The following is a 26,356-nucleotide window of genomic DNA, read 5'->3' on the forward strand; positions in this document are numbered from 1 at the left end:
TTTTAAACACGTCATAAGTAAATACGGATAAATGGAAGGTACAAACAACCTCTTCAGGTTGTTGGACCAGCTGGTAACGGATAAAAGCCTGCGGGGTGGCTTTTGCTATCATGGACTTGACACAAGGCAGAATACATGTTGTAAATAAGACAAAACAAGCACAAAACAAAGAGTATAGGTGTTAATAATTTCAACAGAAGTTGCCACCATGGACCAGGTGTAAGCCTGGTGACAGGGGGCGAGGTGGTTGAGCGGGTTGTCCAATGATCGAAGGGTTGGCGGTTCGATCCCCGCTCCCACCAGCCAAAATGTCGTTGTGTCCTTGGGCAAGACACTTCACCCTCCTTGCCTCCAGTGTGGCTCCACTGGTGTGTGAATGTGCATGAATGATCCCGGTGATGGTCAGAGGGGCCGTAGGCGCGAACTGGCAGCCACGCCTCTGTCAGTCTGCCCCAGGGCAGCTGTGGCTACAACCGTAGCTTACCATCACCAAGTATGAATGAGGAGTGAATGAATAATGGACACAATGTAAGCGCTTTGGGTGTCTTGAAAAGCGCAGATAAATCCAATCCATTTAGCCATGTCCAGATGTCATTAGTGGGACTGGCACCAGAAGTTGCAGACGTCAGGTAAGCTTGCTGCTCCGTTAAGTCGTGCAGTGCAGTAGCAAGGTCCAGTCCATCGTTGACAAAATAATGGCTGACATCTCAGCTGCTGATGCGTTGGCAAACATGTAGGTGGTGTTAAGTGGTCTCAGCAATGCGTACCCATTGATCTCAATGTCGTCCCTTACTTCTGCTACTCTCATCCATGGAAAGTGTGATTGTCTGAATTTTGCTCCTCCACCCCAGATACCGAAATAACGAACTCCCATGGGACTCCAGTCTCAGTGGTCATTTGTAGGGCATTCATGTGGAACTTGGGCATGGCACGTTTTCGTCATGCGTGGTAAGGGTTAAGGACAGTTTCTCCGTTAGATCGGTTTTAGCCAGGATGTCTGCTGTGTCCATACATGTAATCTTGTCGTCTCATGGTGATCCACCAGAGGTTGGTACTGTAGGAAAGATCATTGGCAGTAACATTGAGGTGTGTAGTCTTTTCATACAGGTCACATGACCGGCAGGCAAGGTTGGTACCGCCTTCTCCTGGTTTCTCCATCGCTACGAAAGTCAGGGCGACAAGAAGACATTCTACAGTCACAGCGCAGCTCTGCACCCACCTGCTGCGGTCTCCCAGCAGTGGGCCTTCCATGCTGCTAGGTTGCAGAGTCACTTTGAGGACCCAAGTTCTAATCGATGCTGGGTTCTGTTGGTTTCTTCACTGACGATTGAGACGAACTGCCACTAAAAGTCGGAACTCCTTCGTAGTCAAACTTCACCACAAACTCATTTAGGCGTCTGGTGCATGCTGCAAATTAGAGTAACTGAGATGTATCCAGCTAGGGTGTTCAGCTATCTTTACAGCTGTGGGTGTAGTTCGAAGGACTTGGTATGGTCCCTCCCACCAAGGGCTGGCCCAGTTCTTCCTTTCTAGGACCATGATGAACACCCAGTCGTCTGGTTTCACTGGTGAGCTTTCCTATGGAGATAAAGAGTCAGATGGCAGTAAATTTGCACTGGACACCATCTTCTGGTTTATCATTCTTATGATAAGTCTGTTAATGGGTGAATACAAGTTCTTTTTGCTTTGTAGCAGTAAAACGTCAACTGCATGAGGGACTAAAAGTTGTAATGGATGAAATAATATTACATCCGCTGAGGGGGTCACGGCCATCAAGCACCACAAATTGCCTGTGCGCACGTTTAAGTAGAGATTGAACTACAGGGTCAACGTTTTTGGAGTAAAATGCAAGGGGGTGTAATTTGTCTCTGTGTTTTGCATTAATTCCAATTCAACTTAATTTTATTTCTTTAGAACTCATAATTAACTAAACAACAACAAACACAAATAAAAGAGAAATGACTATAAAAAGCTTGAAGAGAAGTACTAAGTAAAACAGCTAAACTATGAAAATACAATTTGAAATAAGTTAATGCATGAAAAGTGCATAGAAAAAGTCAAAAACACTTAGATCAGGGGTGTCAAACTCATTTTGGTTCGAGGGCCACATTCAACCCGTCTGATCCCAAGGACCAGTAACATAAAAGCAAAAAACAGGTATTTTTTTTTAACTTTAATGCCTCAACCAACATAGTAGCCTAATCACTTATTATCACACATTTATTTACAGCGGCCAATGGATCTCAAATAAAATGCATTTCACTTAAAACAAAAATGGTTTATTTAATTTTATACAGACCAAACATTTTACATCTGACACTGTAGCAATCCCAATAATAAACTCAGGAGGGGCTACGGGATAAATAGAGTCAACTTTAAAAAACAGAAACACCTGTCTAAAATGTAAATGTGCAAATCAGTGAAAAATTACTCTAAATTAAACTTGCAAACATTTGTGAACATAAGAATTTAGAGTTAACCTCCTTTCTCTCCTGAAACTTCACCTGTCCATCAATATCAGGATTAAGATCCTGTGCAGCAACACATTTACTGTCATTTAGGTGTGTAAAACACCACGAAATGTCCAACAGTCTTTTCCTGCTTTCTGCCTGAATTTTGTGGCAACACCTGCATCCTTCCTGACCTTTAATGGGGCACCATCAGTGACCAGACTGACATCACGTGACCAGTTCACTACAACAAAGTCTGGCGCAGTAACTAGAGAGCTGACTATGTCATCAGCTGTTGTGTCCATCAACTCTAGAAACTCTGCTGTGACGTCTCTTTAACACCTCTAATAAATATGCACAGCTGTATATATCTGTGATGTTGGTGCTTTCATCAACAGCAACCGAAAATACAATAAATGACTGGATTCCTTCATCTGGCGCCCAAGTCTCCTCAGAGATGTTGTATCTGCAATATCGATCCTTGACAGACTTATGCTAGCAAAGGTCGACTGCTATTTGGGGAACAACACATCTGCAGCCTTCAGCATTTTTCAATAAGTTCACCCTCTGAAAATGGTTTGGATGTTTGCTCCAACTTTTTTGCAATAAAATATCTGTTGCTCCATCACTGACGTCATGGCTGCAGTAAATGCAGACGGTTGTTTATCAGTCCAGCTAGAAGTTGGTAAATCTTATCTTTTTTAACTCTCCCTGCAAATGGTGAAACTTTCCTTTATGGAGAGTCTCATAATGGTGCTGAATGTTATATTCTTTGAGCACCTGTTGATGACATACAGAGCACGCAGGTTTTGCATTCAGCTCCGTGAACAAATAAAACTCTTTCCATTATTCCTGGAAAGCTCTGCACTTCACTTCAACATTATTTTCTTTTTGACAACATTTTGGTCATTAGTGTGTCACTACTGATCATTCTCATAGCAATGTAACAGGGGTGAGGCTCACGGGGAACCAAACTGCATCTTACTCAGACACAGAGCTGTTAGGTTTCGCTTATGGCAGATGCAGAGATAAGCTGTTTCACCTGTTTTGTTTTTCCTTTGCTCCCCCTAGGGGTGGAGTTATATATATAACTGTCCGGGGTGTTACTGCAGAAGTCTGAGTCTCGGAAACCCATCTTGAACGTCCTTTGTCCTGTGTAGTGAGTCCTATGTAGAGTTTGAAACTGTATGAGCTGCAGCTTGGGATGTTTGGTTTGTCTTAAGGTGTTTGAGCAAATTTGTGACTGGCTCTAGTTACAGATCTAATTGCAACATTCAGTAATGATAGGTCAGGGTTAGGGTTAGGGTTAGGGTTAAAAGATCCAAGTGTTCTAGAACGAGAGTCAATTTGTGGCAGGATGAGTTCATTGGGTCACAAGTGTAGGCACTCCATCCTAGTGCTGCTAATGAGCACCTGGGCACTTATAAAATAAGACTGAGTGAGGTCTTCCTCATTCCTGGACGAGACTGCCTCTCTTTCTGGGTTCCTGTACCTGTCACTGCAGTGCAGTGGATATCACATTCCTCGTCACACAGTGGGTCTGGACTGGAAAGAAAGGTGAAATGGAGATGGAGCACATCGCTCCCTGTTCCTCCCAGTGTTATCCAGCGCTGATCGGTTCTATGGTGTGGAACCCGCTGGTGCTTGGAACAGGTTTTTGTGGCCTTTGTTGGGACTTACTTACGGGTCCGACGGGTCAGCCGCTGAACAGCAGCGTCTCCCCCTCCCTAGCTACCTACAACTGTGACTGGCTGGCTCTGAAGTGGAAGTTCACTTGTTTGTTTTCTGTTGTTGTCACACTCTTTATATGCATGTGAGTGGGGTGTTTTTGTTTTGTTGAGTGGCCAGCTCTGTTTCTTCAGGTGGGCTGGAGGCCCCTAGGGTTTTATTCTATGTGTTTTATTTATTCTGTCTTTTAATATGTTTATAATAAATCTCTTTTAAATTTGGAACCACCTCTCCACTTGGTTTGAGTCCCCATTTTATTAGTGTGTGCCTCAACCGCTCGTGTTGCTGAAAAAGGAAAGAGGCAATAGTGTCGTGTGTGGCTGTGGCAACCAAATTTCAGAGGGCAGAGAGGCACTGGGTGCCTCTGCAATCCAGTTTGACAAGAGCATAAACCCATCACCATTTAAGAATTTCAGAAATTTTCTAATGAGCTTTTTTCACCTCAGGGAAGAAATTTAACAATAAAGCAGAAACATGCCTCTATTTCTGCCGATATGTGCAAGAGGAGTGGATGCTACCAAACTTCTCCTTCTACCATAATTCACATCCCTTTCCATGGTACAGTCACACAAAAAATAACTTTAAGTTAATACAGAACTATGAAAAAAAACTTGGTCTAATTTCCTTTAGACTAAATAGGAAATTGTAATTAAACAATCACAAAACAATATTTATCAGGGTATAAGCAAAGCCTGATTTGACTCATCTCTGATTAATTTCAAAAACAGAAACAGACAAAGAAAATGAAATACCTCAGTCGTTTTTCTTCTAACTTTTTCTGTCCAACAACTGAGCGAACAGATGGTAGCTGAAGACCTTTTGTGTTGGACAGGTTTTACTATCAAAAAAAGAGGTTACATCTTCGAAAAACCAGAGTGTAAATTTGTATAAACCCCTTTTTGTTTTATTATTTTTTATTTATTTGTTACATTTTATGTTTTAAGCATATATTCTTTTTATTAAAGGGGAAAGGAGAGGTGAAAAAAAAGAGAGGGTGATAAAGTGAGGGGATACCAGTGCAGAGTTGCTAATTTGAATAGGTTAATAATTTAAGCGTTGAAACATTTATGTTAGATCTGCAGAAAGACAAATATTATATCCAAGACTGAAATTCTGACACTAAGTTAAGTAGAAGATATCTGTCCATCAATACATTTTGGGTTAGGAGGAGAGATAAAGCAGACAGGGAGCAGTGTGCACGTGCACATGCACGTAGGGGTGGAGATACGTGCATGCTGCCAAAGTGAACCATGTGATCATTAGGGGAACCAGATCCTCCCCAGCCAGACCAGGAGAGAGGGGGAGACCCCCGGACTAGTAGGACCCCCAACGACAGGACCCATGCCACCCGCGCGGGTGGGGGACCACCCAGCCAGTTGCAGAGAAGGCCCCCTTACAGGGGCCCCTCCGGCACCGGGAGCCATAGGCAAGCCCAACGTAAGGACCCCCAGGCCACAGGACAGTGGCAGGACAATGTAGCAGGACAGGACAATGGCCGGCAGCCATTGGGGCCACCGGGTGCCGGTAACCGAGACGCGAGCCAAGGACGAAGCCAGGGCCCAGAGGGCCCAGGAGTCACCCACCACCCAGCCGGAGCCTCGTCTTCGCAGGCCAGCCCCGGCGCCCGACCCAAGCAGCCCAAAGATGATGACACAACCACAGATCCACCCCTACCTCCCCCCACACTACACTACCCTCTATAGCCCCCCTCACCCAAAACATTCCTTAACCCCTCCTCCCGTATCGCCCCCCATGCCCTCCGAACTCTGTAAGAGGAAGGGTGAGCCTCAGCGGGTCCCGGCGAGGTAGCCCCCAGGTCTGTCCCACCCATTCACTGTCACACACACACATTCTTCTGGTGGCCCCCCACCACCCGTCGCCACACTGTAACCCACTCCAGCCCACCAACCCACCAGCACTGCACACCCAACCGGCGGTTTGGCCAACAGGATCCCCACACGCCAGGTCGCCCTAAGAGGACCAGGCGGGTGAAGACCGGCCACCCCTCCCCGATCCCACCTATGTATTGTGGTGTGGGGGTGCAGTATATGTGCTGCAGGTAAAATGGGAGGTCTCCAGTCGTGTGGCAGGCCCCACTGCTGCCAAGCAGCAACCCCCCAACCCCAGGGTCCTTCTCTGTGTGTGTGTGTGGTTCCAACATGCAGTGTATGGTATCTAAAGTAAAAGTTAAACTTGGGGGGCGGACCGGTGAGAGATGAGCCCGGATGTTTCACCGTGCCCCCGTTCACTAGACCAATCCCCACAAGACTAGATGAATCAAGGTGTCTAATATGCGAGTAAAAGTGTTCAAAATTTGTTTGGGTGGGAACAAGAAGGAGCAGGCGGATGGGCTCTCCCCGAGCGACTGGCTCCCCAGCCAGCCGCAGTAAGCGCCTCACCTCCCAGCAGCCAGGAGGTGGCCAGCCGGTGTAGGTACCATAACCATTCCGCCTGCGGAGACAGCGCCAGCGCAGAGAGACAGTCAGCAAAGAAGGGGCCCAGCGCGCAACCGAGGGGCAGGAGGTCCAGCACGACCACTCATGCCCCTGACCTTCCTAAGGGACTAGCTAGCACAACGCCCAGCCCACCCCCCATGTATAGATAAATAAATAAAAAATAAAAACACCTATAAAAGAAAAATAAATAAATAAATGTATAAAATTGTTAAATAAAATCAAAATAAATAAATTAAACCCTTTCCCCAGAGAAACCCAAAATTAAATGAAAATTAAATGAAATAAATTAACCCCTTTACCCCTCTGCTCTGGATGCATCATTGACCCTGGGGGCCAGGCCAAGAAACCCCCCAACCCACACCACAGCAGCCAGCCACCCAGAACGGCCTCTCATCAAGTGTAGAGAGAAAACGACAAGATGTTTTGTAATTTATATTTTGATATTAAAACGAAAAAAAAATGAAATGTGAAAGGTTAAATGTGATTTTATAGACTAAAGGAGACTTTTTGTTGGGCAAACCACAGACGTTCGTTTTCTTTGGACCCTGTTGGTGAACTTGGAGCACTTCAAAGAATTCCTGCTGCGACCCAGAAGAAAGCCTTTTTCTCATTTTGTTCCCGACTTGTGCTCCTGGTTCTTGTCCATCCAAGCAGCTGGCATCACCTGCTGAATCCATTAGCATAACCACCTGCCCTCCATATGCTTTAAAGGCCACTGATTGGAAGATAGAACTTTGGTGCGAACTTTGGCGAAAGCAGATATACAGTGGTGGACAAAATTGTTGGTACCCCTCAGTTAAAAAAAAGAAAGTCCACAATACTCACTGAAATGACTTGAAAGGTTCAAAGGTAACAATAAATTAAAATGTATTGAAAAGTAAATAATCAAAATCAGCCATTACGTTTGAGTTAACAGAATTATTTAAAAAAAAAACTACTGAAATAGGGCTGGACGCTACCCATAACTTAATAATTTGTTGAAATATTAGAAGGAGAGAGGGGGAGATCCAAGCTTTGTGGCTTGTCAGCATGCATTTTTGCAAATTCCAATTCTCGTTTTTTTATTATTTCCTTTCACTAGTGGTGTCCTCCTTGGTCGTCTCCCATGAAGTCCACTCTTTCTCAAACAACGATGAATGCTGCGATCTAAGACTGATGTATCTTGATCTAGGAGTTCACCTTTAATGTCTTTGTAGGTTGTTCTGGCTCTTTGGATACAGTTCCAACTATCTGTCTCCTCAATTTGTCATCAATTTTCCTCTTCCGGCCACATCCAGGGAGGTTGGCTACTGTCCCGTGGGTCTTAAACGTCTGAATAATATGTGCCACTGTCGTCACAGGCCCTTTAAGCTGCTTAGAGATGGTTTTATAGCCTTTACTAGGGATGGCCCGTTTGACACGGGGCTTCGGCGCGCGGTTCACCTTCATGAAACAGAGTGTTTCGGCACAATGTTTCGAAGCGTGTGTCAACCAGCGCAGATCACGTGATTGATGACGTATGACACGCCAAATGCATCACTCACCTGAACCAGGTTTGAGATTTCAGGTGTGTTTGATCAGAAGGGCGTGTGAAACAACGTTTCCCGACCAGTTCTGTTGTTTCCCGTGTATCGTAAGAATCAACGTCATGGCACCCGGTAAAAAACGTTCTGTGGCTTGGGATCATTTCAACTTGATTTCTCCAAATAAGGTAATACACTACTAACGTTATTTTATTAGTAGCCATTGCTGATTATGTCAGTTTTATAGGTATGTCTGTCAGTTGAAAGGAATCATTTTTATTCTTTCCATTTCTTTTTTAGGTGCAATGTTTGATTTGCAAACATGAATTTGCATTTAATGATAGTACATCCTCCATGATGCGACATCTCCGCTCCGTTCATCATGTTGAAACTCCGCAGTCGGCAAATCAAGCCTTCAATCCACCTCATATTGGTAATAAGAATATATTTCTTCATATGTATATTTTGCAGTGTCAAGAAAGCAAGAACTTGATTCTGCATTGGTGGATATGATTGTAATGGATGCACAACCATTTTCAATTGTTGAAGACAAAGGCTTCCAGGTAAGGTGGCTAATATTATATAGCATTTACATTATTTATGTTTTTGTGTACATAATAAGCTGTATTTTATTTGTCACTATTAGGCTTTTGTCAACCTTTTGGACCCATCCTACATAATTCCTAATAGGAAGGCCTTGAGGAGAATGGTGGAGGAGAAGTACAAAGCCAAAAAGGAGAAGGCTTTAGATGTGGTTAGCAGGGCCTCTGCTGTCAGCCTTACAGCAGACATGTGGACATCCATTAACATGGACGCTTACTTGGCTGTAACATGCCATTTTATCACCGAGGAGGTAGGTATCCCCTGCTTTGTGCAATGCTTTGGTTTATGTATCTCAGTTTGATTTTGTTCATTCTAAGTGGAGCTGGCCTCTGTGGTCTTGGGGGTTCTGAAGTTTCCCCAAACCCACACTACAGCTCACTTGGCTGAGGCCAAAAATCTTCTCATGGAAGAATGGGGAATTAAAGGGAAGGTGCGAGCCAGATCAATAAAGTACAAGATCATTCATCAATATGGCCTCCCACTACCTAATATACATGATTTGTGAACATGTAATCTTTCTTCCAGGTGACAGGCCTGGTTACAGACTGTGCTCCCAACATGGTTGCATGTGCTAATATATTGCTGCTTCGGCACATAATGTGTTTTGCACATATGCTTAATTTGGTGGTGAAAAAGTCCCTTGCCCAAACCCCTGAACTAGAGGATATCCGAAGTAAGGGGCGTAGGATTGTCGGTCTTTTTAAATCCAGCACCACAGCGAAGGAGAAGCTGTCAGAGATGCAGCGACAGCTGGCCAGGCCAGAGCACAAATTAATACAAGAGGTGAAACATTTTCTTTTTTTTAATCTAAGATTTCACAAGTTTTTGCAGTTGTTTATTGTGTTACTTTCTTCTCTCCTTTAAAATGTGCTTGCTGTCTTATCTTAGGTGGAAACAAGATGGAACAGCACATTTAATATGTTGGAAAGGCTGTTTAAGGAGAGAGAGCCACTGGGGGCAGCTCTGGCCACCCTCCATACGGACCTTCCTCCACTCACCTAAGAGGACTACCAGGCCATACACCACTGCTTGAGCGTTCTTTCACCGTTTCAAGAGGTCACAGTTGAGCTTTCGACAGAAAAACGAGTGTCAGCATCCAAAGTCATTCCCATGGACAAAATGCTGAAACATTACATCTCAAGCAGGTGTGGTCAGATCACACACCCACTTGGTGAAAAACTGGCCACTAACTTGAAGAACCATGAGAGGTTTTCAGCTCTGGAGAAGGTCACTGCTCTGTCAATGGCAACCTTGTTGGACCCAAGGTTTAAAGAGCTGGGGTTCTGCAGCCAAGGCTCTGCCCACACGGCCATAGAGCGACTCACTAAAGAGTGTGCTGCAACAATGCAGGCGCTACTTCCAGAGGCACAGCCACAGTCGCCACCTAGAGAAGGTCCTTCAAGTCAGCAGGAAGATGGTGGCCTCTGGGCCCTGCTGGACAGGCATGTGGGGGTTCAACAGCAGGTGATCAGCACAACTGCCAGTGCAACAGTGGAGGTTCAGAGGTACAGTAAAGATTAGAATCCTCATCATAACTTCTGCTCATTTTTAACTGGTGTATGACAATAGGCTATTAATTTACTTCTAGGTACTTAAAGGAACCCCACATCTCAAGGACTGAGGACCCACTGAGATACTGGGTTACCCACAAGGTTTTATACCCACATCTCTAAGCTGGCAATGAAGTTTTTATGCACACCAGCTTCATCTGTGCCTTGTGAGAGGATCTTCTCCAAGGCTGGCGAAATCGTCAGCCAAAGACGAAACAGGCTGAAGCCCAGCACAGTGGAGAAAATTCTGTTTTTAAATAAAAATCTATAACATGTATCCCACCCAGTCATGTTAGACCCTGGTTCACAATCACTCATTCTCACTTTATACATGGCATTCACAATGTAACACAAGCACTTCTCACAAATCTTCAAACATTGTCTTTGTTTTATTTCCACACTGAAGTGTTGCAAGGGCAAGGAACTTAGTGGAGTAGATGATATACGTCCTGTCTCCCATCAGATGCCGCTGTTCTGTGTGGTTTCAAAGCCCCGAATGCTTCATTCATTTTTCTGGCACATTTACACGAAGCCCCATGAGAGCTTCATGGGGCTTCGATTCCCATCCCTAGCCTTTACCTTTACGATGTTTGTCTATAACATTATTTCTAATGTCCTGGGACAATTCTCTCCTTTGCTTGCTGTTGTCCATGTTCAGTGTGGAACACACCTTTTCACCAAACAGCAACGTGACTATTTGTCTCCCTTTAAATAGGCAGACTGACCTATTATAGGTTTGAAAACAGCTGTGATGTCAATTAAAGGACATACCTGAGTTCATCATGGCCCCCTGGGCATTTAGTTCTCAGTCTTTTATTTCTGTCCAGCCCTATTTCATTAGTTTGTTTTTTTAAATAATTCTATTAATCAACAACTCAAAAGTAATGGCTGATTTAATTTTAAATTTTAACTTGTTACTTTTGAACCTTTCAATTCATTTCAGTGAGCATTGGGGACTTTCTTTCTTTAACTGAGGGGTAGCAACAGTTTTGTCCACCACTGTAGAAAACGCTGATAAAGGCAAAGCAGATATTGGCAAAGCAGATGTAGGCAGGCGCAGGCAAAGCAGAAATCATAATAGACAAATATGTCATAAATAGACTATTCTATAGTTAGCTAATTTTTTGAACGTATGATTTAAGTTTATTTTTACATAGTTTCAATTATCTTGTTCTTAACTCACTTTAAAGTCATTTATACATTACCAGTAGTGACAAAACATACATTACCTGAAAATCTGCACCTTCCAGTGGTGAAAGAAAAACATTACATCAAATTCCGTAATACAGTAATAAACAAGCTAAGTCTCTTGACAGCCGTCATTTTTGATTTCCTGATATAATTGTTTAAATTTGGGTTTGATCACCTTTTCTGATGAATGTGAAATTTACTCAAAATAAAATCAGTAGAGTCGTGAAACCAAAATAGTTTTCTTTGCTTTATGTTAAAATAATAATTATTTTTGTGAATTAAACAGTTTTAACCCAAAATCTGTATCTTTTTTTTTTTTTTTTAATTACACCCCTCCCCGTCCGGCTCCACGTCCTACGTCACAGATCCGGAAGTAGCGCTTTGACAGCCCCGTGCTGTCCACGTGACTCGCTCAGTTAGTTGGCCGTGAGGGTCGGAGTTGAGTTTCTTGGTCATGTCGTCTAGGAATCCCGGAACAGCCTTCGGTAAGTGGCGCGTTTGTGGCGCACGGTTCCGGTTCCGTGCAGCTCTGCTCCAGTCGCCATGACAGGCGGAGCTGCGGTGCGCGGGCTTTGCGGGGCTGACAGGCGTCGTTGCATCCTTTGGAAAAAAGAAGAGAGCCGCTGAGGTTTAATGAGTAACTAACAAGGTTGACTGACCAGCAGGTTAAGTCAGTTTAATGTTTACGGTGTTCTGATGTATCATGGTCCTGCTGGAAGATCCAGACACGTTTCCTCCTCAATGTTCCACCATAGATCCATTCATCCTTTCCTTCATACAGATCAGTGATTCTTGCATAAAAACAGACCCAAACCATGATTTTCTCTCCCCCGTGCTTCACAGTGGGTTTAGTGCCTTTTTGTTGGCAATAACTCGGCATTCATCCTCTAAACATGGCAGGTGGTGTTTGTGATCTCATCTGATCAGAAGATGGTCACCAAATCCTCCTCTGATCGTTGAGATGGTCTCTGAAGAACTTTAGACTGGTCTGGACATGTGCTGCCTTTTGGAGTAGCCAAGACAACGTTGTGTGTTACCATAGTAACCTTTGTCACTGTGCTCCCAACCCTCTTCAGGTCTTTCACCAGTTTCCCTGTGTAGTTCTAGGCCGTTCTCCAGATCATTTTCTAAAAATTGCTCATGAAGCAGTTTGCTTATTGCAGATCGGTTCATTCCAGCCTTGTTCAGGTCTGTTATCTAGTCTCTGGTGTCCTTAGACAGCTCTTTGGTCTTTGTCCTGATTGAGACACTCAGGTAGCATCTGAAACATAAAGAATTTATGGATCATATGCATCATATACTGCTCTCTGCTCTTCATCAGTGACATTTTTTACAGTGTCTATCTTACTAAACCCAGACTGGACTGTCTTAACTTTGTTTGATTGAGCACCATCTGAGGAGAGAAGCAGTTGATGTTTGTTCCAGACATGAGAACTTGTTATCCTATGGTGTCTGGTGTTCGCTCAAAGCTTAGCATTGGGTGTGTTTCATTTTTCTTTTGGCTCCAGGAATGCTGTAAATACGTTTAAATTAACAGGAAATGTCTTTGATTGGTTTGACCTGACTTTGGTCACACTGTGAGTCACAAGACCTGAAGGAAGCAGAGATGGTTCATGTTGGTGGAAATGTCTGGGACACTGAAGGATGAACCTGACAATGTGTGTCTGTTAATCCCTGTATCGTACAAAACCCTTTTGAGTTAAATAAAGTTAGTTTTTTTACAGTTTTGGTTATTGACTGTGTATGAGGACTGGACTGAGTGACCCCTCCCCCTGACTTTCCAAACAGGAAATACCTGCTGGCTGCAAGAAGCCAAAATCCCAGAGACTTTTACTAATCAGATGCCTCAGTAATAGCGTGTGCAATCAAACGTTTGACAGATTTAGTGGTAGGGGTGTCAACTTCCAACAAGCGCACTCCTGATTGGTGAGTTTGGTTGCCATAGAAACAATGACTCAGACTGTCTCAAACCAATCACTGTGTACTGATGTTGTCTGGTTCCAACATGGCGATGCGTGTATCATAAAAAAAAAGGCAACTGAATTGACTTTGTTTAGTTGGAGCCAGAAGTAAACCATATTTTTATGGGTGACTGAAATCAATCAGTCCAGTTCTTATATACAGTCAATGGTTTTGGTCAATGAACCAAAACATTTGTTTTGTTTATTATTTCATGTATTCATTGACACCAAAATCTGGTTTGAGTAAAATGACGTTTTTTTTTTTAGACAAACCTTTTTCCCGCCTTTTTTCTATAATTCATCAATTCATCTTTCATTCATTGGCGGATGATCAACCAATGAGAATAGAGCATACTGCCATCTGCTGTATGGAGGAACATCTGCATTATGTGCTGGACTGTTGTGGTTAGTGTGAAGCTGGACAGGCAGAAATGAGACTCGGAGAACGATTATGATCTATCATGAATAGAATGGAATAAAATAGAATAGAAGCTTTAGTAATCCCAAAGTAAAATGAAAAGCAGCCAGCTGCTTGCATTGATCCATCTTCTTGTCTTTCTTGTTTGTTTTCTCCTCCCTGGAACCAGACCTGGAATGGGTCTCCAGAGTGCGGGTGAACACACAGGCGGTCCTGAAGAGGGCTCAGAGCATTCAAGGACAGAAGCTTCCTAAGAAACAGTGGCAGGTGAGTCTGCACACCTCCAAAGCTTTACTCCTAACACGTTACATTTATCTCTCCTGTCTTTGCTGTTTTCTGCTTTTTTGATCAAAAATGAGCTTGAATATGTGTCGTTTTCTCTCTGGCATGAGCTCCGGCCTGCCTGCCCACGGTGGGGTCTGGTGTGGTCACCACAGAGGGGGGGCTGCTGGACTTTCCAGTTAGCATGTGGCAGAAAATGAATGGCTGCTTGGAAAGAAGGCCAAATTACCCCAGGTTCACCTCCACTATCAGCTTTAGCGGAAAGCAGAGAGGAAGAATCTGCTTCCTGAGCAGAAACAGGAAGTTGGTTCGGTCTAAGAGGAGCCTGACGGCTGAAGGCTCTGAAACCTCCTAAACGGCTAATCAAGCAGACTGAGAACAAAATGCTCAGCTGGGTAAATATATGGGATCTTTGAGATATTTATGAAGTCTCTCAAGTTCTGAAATCTACTCTATTTTGAACAAACAGGACAAAATGAGAGAACTTCAAATGTGTTAAATATGACCTTCTACCCATTTTCAATAAACTCTGGCAGCAGCATTTTGGAGAACAGCCTGAAAGTAAAGAATCACAGCCGTTTAATCCTAAAGTAACAAATGCATGAGGTCATTTTTCTGCATCACTTTGAGACAGGGCGTTCGGATTTTAGAAATATTTCCAATCCGAAAGGAGAAAGTTCTAGAAACTTGATTTAAGTGAGGGTCAAGTCTTTAAGGTTCCTCACAGTCGCACTGGAGACCAAATGAGATCCATCCAGAACAATTTCACTTCTTTACTTTCCCTTTATGTGTGTTTATGCCGGGAGAAGATGGAAGAACCAACACTTTGTGCTCTGTTTTTAATGCTTTGCTGACAGTCTGCCTGGCTGCTGAAGGCCGTTACCTGCATTGATCTGACCACCTTGTCTGGAGATGACACGCCCTCCAACGTCCATCGACTCTGCATGAAAGCCATCCAGCCAGTGAGACACGACCTGCTCAGGAAGATGGACATGCATGATAAAGGTCATTTTTTTATCCTTGTTATTACCACCACAATGCTAAACAATTCAGCCATGATAATAATTAGCTTGTCGGGTAAATGCTGAGGCAACTTTGAATTGACTAAAGTCCAACTCTGATGAAAATTATGATTTTGGTGATGATGATGATGGACATGTAGAAAGAAAATTAAGATCAAAATTGCATTTCTGAGTTTTTCTTTATTCAAATCATTGAGAATCGGAAACAGACGAAAAAAAATGCTTTTGTAGTTGTTACATGGGAACTATTATGGGCTGCCACAAGCTCCCTGCTCCGCTCTATTCTGTCAGACAGATCCATGAATGTCTCTGTTTTCCTCATCTGAACTGGAATCTGGATCTGAAGTGTTGCTCTGTGCTAACAGTACCGCCCACAACTCAGAGGTGAATTTCTGAGGAGCTCCTGCCGCTCTGCGGAAACTATTTCCTAGAAAAGGACACAGGTTTTTGGATTTGACCGAAAACAACATCATAATAATGAAAAGACCACTGGAAACACTTTGAAAATAGATCAATAACTGACTTGACGTCATTGACTTTAACTTATTTCTGTACCTGACCTGTTCCTTAAGCAGTGATGAAAGTCTTCCGGGAATTCCCGGAAATCCGGGTTTTTGAGCAAACCGAACGTACTTTCCGGGAAATAAAGACCTGATCTCTACGGACAAATCGCTTTCCGGATTAAAAAATGGTCTGAAATCAGCTAATTTTAGCTTTATTTTCTATATTTCTCCGCAGATCGCTTCCTCTATGGTCGTGGCCATCTCTCCGTCTTCCCGGCCTAATTGACCAATGACGGGACGTTTTAGTTGCTTTCGGATGCGTCGACGGGTCTGATTGGCTCTGTCTGCACCACGTGGTCAGCGTGACTCGCTTCCCTAGAGACCAAAACTGGCGGACCCACGCTAAACTTTCACAAACACATCTGAAGAGTTTGCGATCAAATTTGTGTTAAAATAATGGCAGGCATCGTCATTATTGAGCGTGGTCACGACCTCAGTTGTGAGAAGACGATAAAAAACAAATTGAAGTGGTCTTGGCTGGAAAAAAAAGATTTTTAAGGTAGTGTAGGTCAAATACTATTTTGTGTAAAATAATCTCAAAACCACATTTTGAAATAATTTCAATTTTAGTTTTGAGTTTCAGTTTTTATTTTGAATACATTTCTCTATCTAATTTATTTGTATTTCCTAATTACCATGATTTAGTTCAGTATAGTTGACATTAATTATAAGTATTTGATGGTTTGGACCCGCACTCCCTTAAAAAATAATGTTTACAATGTTTAGTTTAGTTTGTATTGTAGCGTCCCACTGACGCAATAATGAAGCTGAGGCGACCGTTTCTAACCGTGAGGCTTTTTAATGACTTAGGAACAGTTACTGTCGGCCGTAACCACGCCAAATACAGCACAACGATAATGAGAACTTTCCATCAACGCGTCCATCCTCCCCCACCCCCTCATGCACCCACGACCCCTCTTTTATTGTCTGCTCCTCCGCCCATTCTCCCGCTCATCCAATCACACTGGAGCAACGATGTAACACAGAACACATTAACAGAGCCCCAACAACGTTAGTCGCTACACTATGTTTGTTTTGATATTTCCCAGATTACTTAGTATTGGTGTTAAAGAATTGATGTATTATGTTATAGAATTATAGTTTAAAGCAGATCCCATATTTTGATGTAATTATAGTTTGAGAAAACAGTGCAAGTGGATGTTGTACATCAGTCATTTCTAAAGCAGAAATAATGTATAAATAACTGAGGTATTTTCATAGAATATCATAGTTACTGGTGTTCTTTTTGCCATTTGGGGCTTTGATGTTACTATATTTTAGCAATTGTATGTTTTGCAGCTTTAAGGAAAAGCGTAGATTGTAGGATTGTGTTACTTTGAGCAATTTTCCAAATTCTTTTTTAGGACCAGCAAGTCCTTAATGGAGAGTCAAACTAGGGGTTTGAATGACAAATCATGATGCTCCAATTAGTCTTAGTTTCTTGATAACTAGTTGCCAGAATGCACCAGAATGCATCTAAGACCACGTATTTTTCCAAAATTTCGCATTGTGCCCGCCATATCGCTCAAAGAAAAGTTCAGGGATTTTTTGCTTGCCTGACTTTCATCACTGCTTAAGGTGTTCCCTTGTGGTTTTGCCGCCACCAGATACAAACCTGTTTTTACGACTGAGTCTATGGTCCATGGTTTGTGTTGTCACTTCCTGTCACTGTGTGACAGAGCTGAGTTAGACATAAGCCATGTCCTTTACAGACTCTTTTCATACCTATGATGACAGGTGTGTTTGATGGTCGTCTCCTGCTCATTTGTGCTCAGTTATCAACCAGACACATGTCCTTTTAAGACCCGCTCCGATCGTCTTCTGATCTATTTACAAAGCGTTCCCAGTGGTCTTTTCATCACAATTTCGCCATTTTTAGCTAAAATCATTTTCTAGGACATAGTTTCTGCAGAGCGGCAGGAGTTCATTAGATCCCAGAGTTGTGGGCGGGATTGTTGTTCCGGGACAACCCCGCTCCCTCTCCCCTCCCCACTGCTGAGAGCTCTTCGTTTACACTCTCTTCCACTAGCTTACAGCCTCTCACAACCCCAAGCTAACATTAGCAGGGCAACAAAAATGGTGAGTAAAATCCAGCCGTACAGTTTAGATCCTGATTTCAGCTTAGACGAGTAAAACAAAGACGTTCATGGATCCATTTGTCTGCAGGTGGAGGCATCAGAATGGGGCGGAGCAGGAAGGTTGTTTCCCCACCCAGTATATTTTCTACGTCACTAATACGATCTTTTTTAATTTTTAACTGCATTTTTTTCTGCTCCTGAATCACCACAATCTGAAGAATACTTAGAAATGCATTTTTTTAAACTGAATTTACTTCCTATATGTCCATCAACAGAAAAATGTCACAAGACCATGTTTAAAAACAGCAAAAGCGGGAGTGGATCTTTAAGAAAACAACTCCCTTCAAGAAGCCCCGTGGACTGTTGCTGTAGTTCAGTGTTTTTCATCCAGTTTTTACATTTTCCCTTGATAATTCACCAGATTGAGCTCATCTGCTCTGTAAAGACCTGAAAATAAGACAGTTATTAAATCAGGTGTGATAGACGAGTTCAAAGGTCAAACAATCAGAGCAGCAGTGATTAAAGTTCTGCTGGGGACTAATGGCCTCCTAATCAGGTGCTGCTGTTTTGGTCTCACCCTTTAGCAATGAAACTTAGAGATCCAGTTCTTGAAGACAGTACATACACTGAAGTCAGAGCTGCTTTGAGGAAAAATGATTTTAGCGTCTGTTCTGATGAGGAAATTTAATGTTTAAACATTTGTAAATCTGACTGATCAGTGGAAGCGTTTAGTCCGGGGGTCGGCAACCCGCGGCTCTTTAGCGCAGCCCTGGTGGCTCCCTGGAGCATTTTCAAAAATGTTTTAAAATGTGTTTTGTTTTAATATGGTTTCTGTAGGAGGAAAAACAAGACATAAGTAGTCTTTATTTTTTCCATTGTAAGAGCTTGCAGAATTGATAATGCAATGTCCAGCAGGTAAGTCACATACAGCTGGAAAACAAGCCAATCTGGCTACAAGTTGAAGTGTCAATCAACTGTCTGCGCTGGAAACAAGTCGCACGACTCCACAGAGACTCAGAGAGGAGGGAGTAGAGAGGTTAGCCGAGAGTATACTCACTTTTCCTGCATTACTTATCCCAATCTGTTTGACACGCATTACGTTGAACATTGCACTGTAGTGATCGACCTCTCTCCCTTCCACACTCATGGTCCAACAAAAAGAAACAAACATAACAGGAAGAATAAACTAAGGTGGAACAACAAAACTCCCATATTAAAAGAAACGTGGGCAAACAGAAACGCTCATGCTGAGCCCTAATTAGATCAGGAAACTGCGTCCCAAAATCCCTCGCTGCTAACAGACCTAAAATGCACATGACCGCCACTAGCCCCGCCTTCACCCCCTAAGGCTCATGGGAAGTGGGAGTTATAGGGTAAAACCTTGAGTAAGAGTGTTGTGAACTGAAGTCAGGTCCATGCTGTTTGAGCTGATTGTGAGCACTGGAACAAGTGGTCTTGATGCAGAGAAGTAGAATTTGCCTGTCCTGCTAGCCATATGTCATTGAGACTGTGCTGGGTTGTGAGTTGTTTAAGGCATGGACAGTTCTCTTTAAAAGTTTCTTGGTAACCAGTTTAGCTGCTGCTACGCAGCTCAGGTGACAGTCCGGCTGGGTCATTACATTATAAGGCTTCAGCATTTCTGTCAACAGAGATGTGCGTCATAGCTTACGACACACGTTGCTACCAGTGGGGCTTTTTTTTAACTTTCAGCGGACCGCTAAACAGCTGGCTGATGTAAATGGAACTGCCGTCAGTTCCGTGCATTGCTTGATGAAGTTGAAAACGAAGTCCGATGGCTCTCCGGGGTGACGCTTTTTGTCACTTTGTCGTCTGTTTAGAACATGTGAAAACATTCCTGAAAAGCAAAGACCTGAACTACCCGCACTTGGAAGATGCTGGGTGGCTGGAAAAGCTGCACTTTTTGGTGGATGTGACTGACAGGCCATCTAAACGAGCTAAATGAAAGTCTCCAGGCGCCGCAAATGCTTGAAGCGTCGTCATGCACGTTCCATTTTATTGTTTTGTCTTCGAATCCTCAAACTAAAAATGAGATCAAAAATCAGATTTCTTTATTAAATTTCTTTAATTTTATCAAAGCAATGAAACATAATTCATTAATATTGTAATGAAGTTAAACTTGCACAACAGAGCAGTCACGTGACGCGTTGCTCTCCGCAGAATGCACTGCAGGGCAAATAAACATTTAATCGTTAATAATGCTCATTATGTGTTTCAAGCAACTTAGTCATTTTGATAGTAGGCTAAAATATCTAATATAGACACATATTGCACTTGTTGCCTTCATTATAAGGCTTAAATAGGGCTTTTAATATTTTTCGGCTCCAAACATATTTGTTTTTTTCGTCCAATTTGGCTCTTTCAACATTTTGGGTTGCCGACCCCTGGTTTAGTCTATAAAACACAAAGAAAAGGACATTTCAATTGTACTGAATAACAACAGCTTGGGAGCAGTACCGCCTCTAACCAGCAGAGGGAGACACAGACTGGTTCATGTCCATCCCTTATCTTGTTACAGGAATCTCTACAGCTGCAGTGTGCGTCTATCCTTCTCGTGTTGCTGATGCCGTCAGGTCATTGAAAGCAGCAAACTCCAGCATTCCTGTTGCCTCAGGTACGACAACACCTGGAACAACTGTCGACCAACACAAACTGCAGTGTGTGTTTGTGCGTCACCCCGTGCTCTGTGCTCATCAGTGGCGACCGGCTTCCCGGCCGGACAGACGCCGCTGGAGAGCCGCCTGCAGGAAGTCCGCTCTGCGGTGAACGACGGAGCCACAGAGATCGACATTGTCATCAACCGGATGCTGGCTCTCACAGGGCAGTGGGAAGGTAAGACGGGAAGAAGATTCTTGATTGATGCCTTTAGCTTTTTCAGATCAGATTTCAGATTCAACAGAAAAATTCCAGGAAATTCCTGTTTCTTTTCTGCTTTTCAAAACCCTAGAATGTAAACGACTGATGGATTTGCTGATTCTTTTAAGCTTCATTAGCCATTCATTGTTATAATCCTATTCCAATGAGGCCAGATTGTCTTAATTCTGTCAAAGTCACCCGCCATTTTCATTGAGAGTTTTTTGGGGAAACGGTTGTACTGAGAAAGCTAAAGGAGACAGTGGAAGAAAGTCCCTCTAAATGGAACATTGGAAGGAACCTGCAGTAGAACTCGACTCAGTCAGAGGAACCATCTGCTGAGACCGGTTAGTTCAAGTGGACAGAATCAGACAATACTGACCATGGTGGTGGAACATCCTTAACAGCTGTGGTCTCCAACCTTGTAGGCAACCCACTAGTTTTCACAAATATTTTCACAAACCAGCCTATGTCTAAGTCGGCGTCTGATTTTTATTTTAGCTGCCAGTTTTCCTTAACTTTTGAGGGTAAAGTTAATCTTCACCCTTTCTAAAATACTGGCAGCTGTTTTAAAATCTATTTATACACCAGATTTAGTATAGGAACCATTAAAATCTGATCTAGAATTTAACCCTTTAACCCATTCCCGTCAAAGTGGAAGTTAAAAAATCAGACGCCAACTTCAGCCTTGTCTGACCTTTAAGGTGCGACGGATACAAAAAAAAAGATCAATTAAGTTGGTATTTTCTAAAATAAACATGAATCCACCAGTTGAAGGACTTTATTAGCAGCATCCTCGTAACATTACATAACCATTTGCTAATTATTTTGCATTATTATTGTGGTCTGTCACAATAAATCCATATTAGGAATAAAGACTCCTGGTTTTTGTCTGTTAAATGCAGCTTTCTTTTATTTTGATACTGAAGGCTCTTTTCTGCTAAAAGAAACTCTCCAAGTATTTTCATTTTTTGTCAACTTTGTTAGTTTCAAGGCTTTAACATGGTGATCGGCGCAGCCGCTTTAGAAAAACAGCAGATTGATTTACGTCACGTGACCGAGCGACGCGCCAAAAAAGAGTCGGGTGTGGTGGAGAACATCCAGCAGTTTTCCAAAATAAAAGTTCTTTTAGAATCAGATTATAAAGAGAGTAGAAATATTATGGGGTGTGTTTTTTTCTTTACTCTGAGCTATGTGCTGTTTTTATAGGACATGGTAAAAATAAAAGTCATAAACCAGATGAGGACCAAGTCACTAAACTTCTGCTGTAGGACAAAAGAAAGATGCTGATGAGCATCAGAAAATACTGGAACATCTGTTAGAAGACGAGCCACACAGGCTGAACTTCAGACCAAAAAAAAAAAAAAAGCAGAAAAAAGGACCAAAGCCCAGAAAACTGGGAGGTGATGATGTGTCTGATGAGATATTGTGGGACCAGCTTGATTAAAGGAAGACGTTCCATCTGTAGGAGGTTGTCCAGGAAGCACAGAGGAACAAAAGAAAATGAAGGTCTTCCAGGCTGCAAGTTTTTTTAAATGTGCAAAGTTTGAAACGCATTTCATCATTTGCATTGAAGTGATCTTTCTAATGCTGACAGTGTGAGCCCGTCCTGCATCTCTCACAGGTGTGTTCATTCAGTTCAGCAGGAGTGGACATGAATATGTAAAGTGCAGGTTTGGTTCTGACCCGAGAGTCTTGTTTTGATGGTGAGTTTCAGTTCTGGTTGTCTTCCAGCCATGTTCAATGAGATCCGGCTGTTCCGAGAGGCCTGTGGCGACGCCCACATGAAGACCATCCTGGCTGTCGGCGAGCTGGAAACCCTCAGCAACGTCTACAAGGCCAGCATGGTGGCCATGATGGCGGGTCAGTGTCACGGCGCCACACAAACACAACTCCGCTCTTCATTACCGCTTCATGTCAGAGCGTTCTGTAAACCTTTTTTAATCAGACATGGATTATCTCATGTCAGTTTAGGTATAAAGAAAGGGGCGTGGCCAAATAATCACAGCTTTGTGTAAAGGTTTGGGTTTACTGTAAACTCACTGAGATGAAGCTGATCTGAGCAAATGTGAAGGAAGATAAGAGAAAACCCTAAAATCCTTTGGTAGGCTGTGAACAGGAAAGAAGACTTAAATGAAGTATTTGTAATTGTCAGTGTAAATCTGTGCAGTAGGGTTTGATGTCTGAACTCCTAGGCTACGTTTACATCGCTCTTGATAACCACAGTAAGCCACCTGTTTTTTTATTAAAGGTTTATGTAAACGGGCCTTCGTGTTTGAAACTCATGCTTTTATGTGTCGCTATGCAAGTTTCTACGACCGTTTTTGGACTCTACATACAAAGTGCGCAGCCATTCAACATGCTGAAAGTTAAACCAGTTTAAACTTTGACCAGACAGAGACTTGGATTTGGTAATACCAACTCTACCAACGGTTTGAAAATTGATCATGAAGGAGAAAGGAATAATTGCGGTTTGTGCCTGGCTGGAATTCTAAGACACCAAGTCTTTCATTTATCGGAATAAAGAAAGAAAAAGAGCTGTGACAGAAAAAGCCTGGAGCCAGATTTGCCAGATTATCATGCGCTTTTACCGTGTTCTTGAACACGCATCACATGTCTGGTGTGAAGGTAGCATCACAGAACACAACACTTGAGAAGGGCTTTTAGAGGTTTCCCAATTATCTTTAATGTGACTGAAATGAAAAAAAAAACTAAAGAAGAAGCTGGAACCTCCTGGAGGAGCTGAACCTCCTCCAAACAGATCAGTTCTAACGGCTGATAGTGAGAGGGAGAGGAGAGGAGCTGAAGATCGTCCAGAAGGTTTGGAGGAAGACCTCTGAGCCTGAAGGTCGCCACGATCCTCCATCATGTCCGACCTCTGCATAAACTCCATCCTCTTTTCAGATGTTTCAGCTTTTGTTCCCCCGGGCAACAGCTGCTTAAACACACCGAGAAGCAGCTTAACTGTCCATCCCATAATAAGCCGCTCCAAACAACTCTGTTAGAGATGATTATTAAAAAGATTTTCTAGTCTTTATGTAAATCTGTGAGTTTTTATGGATCACACACGAGTTTCTGAAACTGAACGTTGGCGATCAATCTGTGAAGGAGGCTATTTTCCTCGACCCCCTCCAAAATGGATGGAGCTTCACTACTGCCCCCCACATTTAATAACCCTTATTCATTATCTGCTAATTAAGACTCCTCAGAACGAATCTGTGGGATCATGGCGGTTGGAGGAAGAGGAGGCCTAAAACGGTCTGGAAGAAGGTGGTTTTAATGAAGCAGGAAATGTTCTGGAGTTCTGTCGGCTAATGAGCCGTCATTCCTCGCAGAATCCTTCTTTCTGCTCCGCCCTCCATCTTCTATTTTTACTCGCCGCTGATAAACCGGCTGAGCACAAAGAAGAGAAATGAGCGTTCAGGCAGTTCCATATGTTCATGTCTGACCCGGGCAAAGGCTGGAGCCCCGCCCTCACTAAAGGAGGGGACCTGTCCCATGACCAACCAGCTATTGAACCTGGTCTTATCTTTCTGAATAGAGTTTCAGCGAGTGTGATGTCATCCTTAAAATATGGTTTACTTCCGGCTCAGATGAAAAAAAGTTGACTCCGTTGATGTTTTTTTCACAAAATGGAAAAATGTCCAGGAGGGAACAAGTCCTAACTTTGTGACGTCAGAATGTGAGGACCCACAATGTAAGGACTCACTCATTTTGGTGGATTGGGAGGGGCTGGTGCTCAGAGAGCAGGTTTTTAGAGGAATACTGTGTGAATGGATCAAAATACCGCTTTGGGGTTGTTGACACTCAAAAGCTCAAAAAGTGGATTTTTTTCATGATAAAGGCTCTTTAAATGTTCACCGTTTTATATGTAAATGATGTGAACATGAAAAAGATATTTATTTTAGTCAGGAATACCAAACGCTGGTTTTGATCAGAGAAACAAATCTGTTCATTTTGTTTACAGTGGACATTTTAGAAAAAGGAAAAAAGTGTCACAGAAAGGTGCAGTGACAGGGTTGCCACAGGTTTACAACGAATTAGACTCAACTTTAGTCTCTAAAAGTCAAACTCTGCTTTTAGAAAGTGCTGAGGCTGCATATTGTTGATTTCATGTCAGGAGACTGAACTTGAATTGTGGCTACATTTGGCCCTCGGGCCGGACTTTGGACATGCCTGTCTTATACAGTCAATGCGTAATGGTGTGAGTGGAACCATCGATGCCTTGTCTTTCATGTTTACGTTTATGAGTTATGAAAGAAACCTGGTTTCTTCTTCTTCCAACGCTCAGGCTCCGACTTCATCAAGACGTCCACGGGAAAGGAGGCGGTCAACGCCACGTACCCCGTTGCCATAGTGATGCTGAGAGCCATCCGAGATTACTTCCTGTGCACAGGACACAAGGTAAAGTAATTGTTCACAAATTGTTTCAGTTTAACGCTTTTCTTAATTTATATTCTTTTTTATGAAATAATTTGATCTTCATATGAAAAACTGTCAGCAAAAGCCTTTCCTTGCATCTGGAGCATCAGAGTAAAGCTGTAGGACTCTGGAGGAGGAGCGGTCTTTATATAAACCTTCTGAAGATGATCCACAGTGAGCAAAGGAACTTCAGTCCGGACAGACTTAGAAATGTTTTCCTTGGGTTGGACTGGATGGTCTTCCTCAGCCACTTTCTGAGTGTTTTGCAGCGTTCTGAACCCTAACAGAGGCAGAGAGCGCTGAAATGTTTGGACCGGACTCTTCTGCACCTCCAGCTGTGATAGGCTGCGGCCTGTGTTCCTGCAGGTGGGCTTTAAGCCGGCGGGGGGCATCCGCACTGCTCAGGAGTCTCTGGTCTGGCTGACTCTCATCAAAGAGGAGCTGGGCTCCGAGTGGCTCCACCCCCACTTGTTCCGGCTTGGAGCCAGCAGCTTATTGGCTGACATCGAGAGGCAGGTGAGGAAACAGTCCCGGCCTGCAGCGCACCGGTTGGTGGCTTCACCTAACCGTCTGCCTCGTTCACAGATCTACCATGAGGTGACCGGACAATACGCCGCCCATCATGAGCTGCCGATGGCCTGAAGCCACGCCCCCTCCAGACTCCTCTGTAAAGAAAGGAAAAAAATGAAGATGTTGCTCAGTCTGCTTTGACTTTTCTGTCTTCCACGCCACCGTTTAAAATATTAAATGGAATTTTTCACCATTCAGAAACTGTCTGCATCGTTTCTAAACGCTGTCTGCTGTTTTTCTAAGGAGTCATTTTTTTGCATTTATCCCAAAACGTAACACTCAGTGTTTTAAGTGTAAAACTTTATAAATATTTGTATTCTCAAAAATTATTTTTCACTTGACACAGAAAAATGCACTTGAAACTCAAAAACACGAGCAAACAAAACAATTTTCACTTGAGAATTTCTCTCTCTTCTTCACTTAAAAAAAGAGTGGAGCATCACGTTACACATGTGCCACAAAATCACAGGTATGGACATAAAGGTTGCTGCTGATTGGTTAAAAAAATCTTCCAACAGCTCGTAAACTGATCAGGTTTGTGCCCGATTGGAACAATTTTTGCGTACTCCGCATCAAAACGGCCAAACCTGCGAAGAATTTATGACCCAACATTCCTTCTTTCTCCACTGCTGTGATCAGGGATTCGGAGGAGTTTCCTGACCTAAACACTCAGCTGTGTCTGCAGACAC

At 43.1% G+C, this 26,356-nt stretch overlaps 1 protein-coding gene and 1 long non-coding RNA gene across 2 annotated transcripts; one reads left to right on the plus strand and one right to left on the minus strand.

The window, feature by feature from the left end:
* Positions 1–11,705: 11,705 nt before the first annotated feature.
* On the plus strand, positions 11,706–25,868 carry dera (deoxyribose-phosphate aldolase (putative)). Its single transcript, XM_004082994.4, has 9 exons — positions 11,706–11,965; positions 14,029–14,126; positions 14,999–15,146; positions 20,341–20,436; positions 20,520–20,654; positions 22,410–22,538; positions 24,967–25,079; positions 25,464–25,613; positions 25,683–25,868. The coding sequence occupies exons 1-9, from the start codon at positions 11,935–11,937 to the stop codon at positions 25,737–25,739; spliced, it is 957 nt and encodes a 318-aa protein (XP_004083042.1). The 5' UTR covers positions 11,706–11,934; the 3' UTR covers positions 25,740–25,868.
* Positions 11,861–12,411, minus strand: LOC144989359 (uncharacterized). Its single transcript, XR_013653503.1, has 2 exons — positions 12,168–12,411; positions 11,861–12,080 (listed from the first exon to the last, which is right to left on the minus strand). It is a non-coding gene; the product is annotated as an uncharacterized LOC144989359 (long non-coding RNA).
* Positions 25,869–26,356: the final 488 nt, after the last annotated feature.

Source organism: Oryzias latipes, chromosome 23 (genome assembly GCF_053564925.1).
Source record: "Oryzias latipes strain Hd-rR chromosome 23, Olatipes_Hd-rR_3.1".
Taxonomy (NCBI): Eukaryota; Metazoa; Chordata; class Actinopteri; order Beloniformes; family Adrianichthyidae; genus Oryzias; species Oryzias latipes.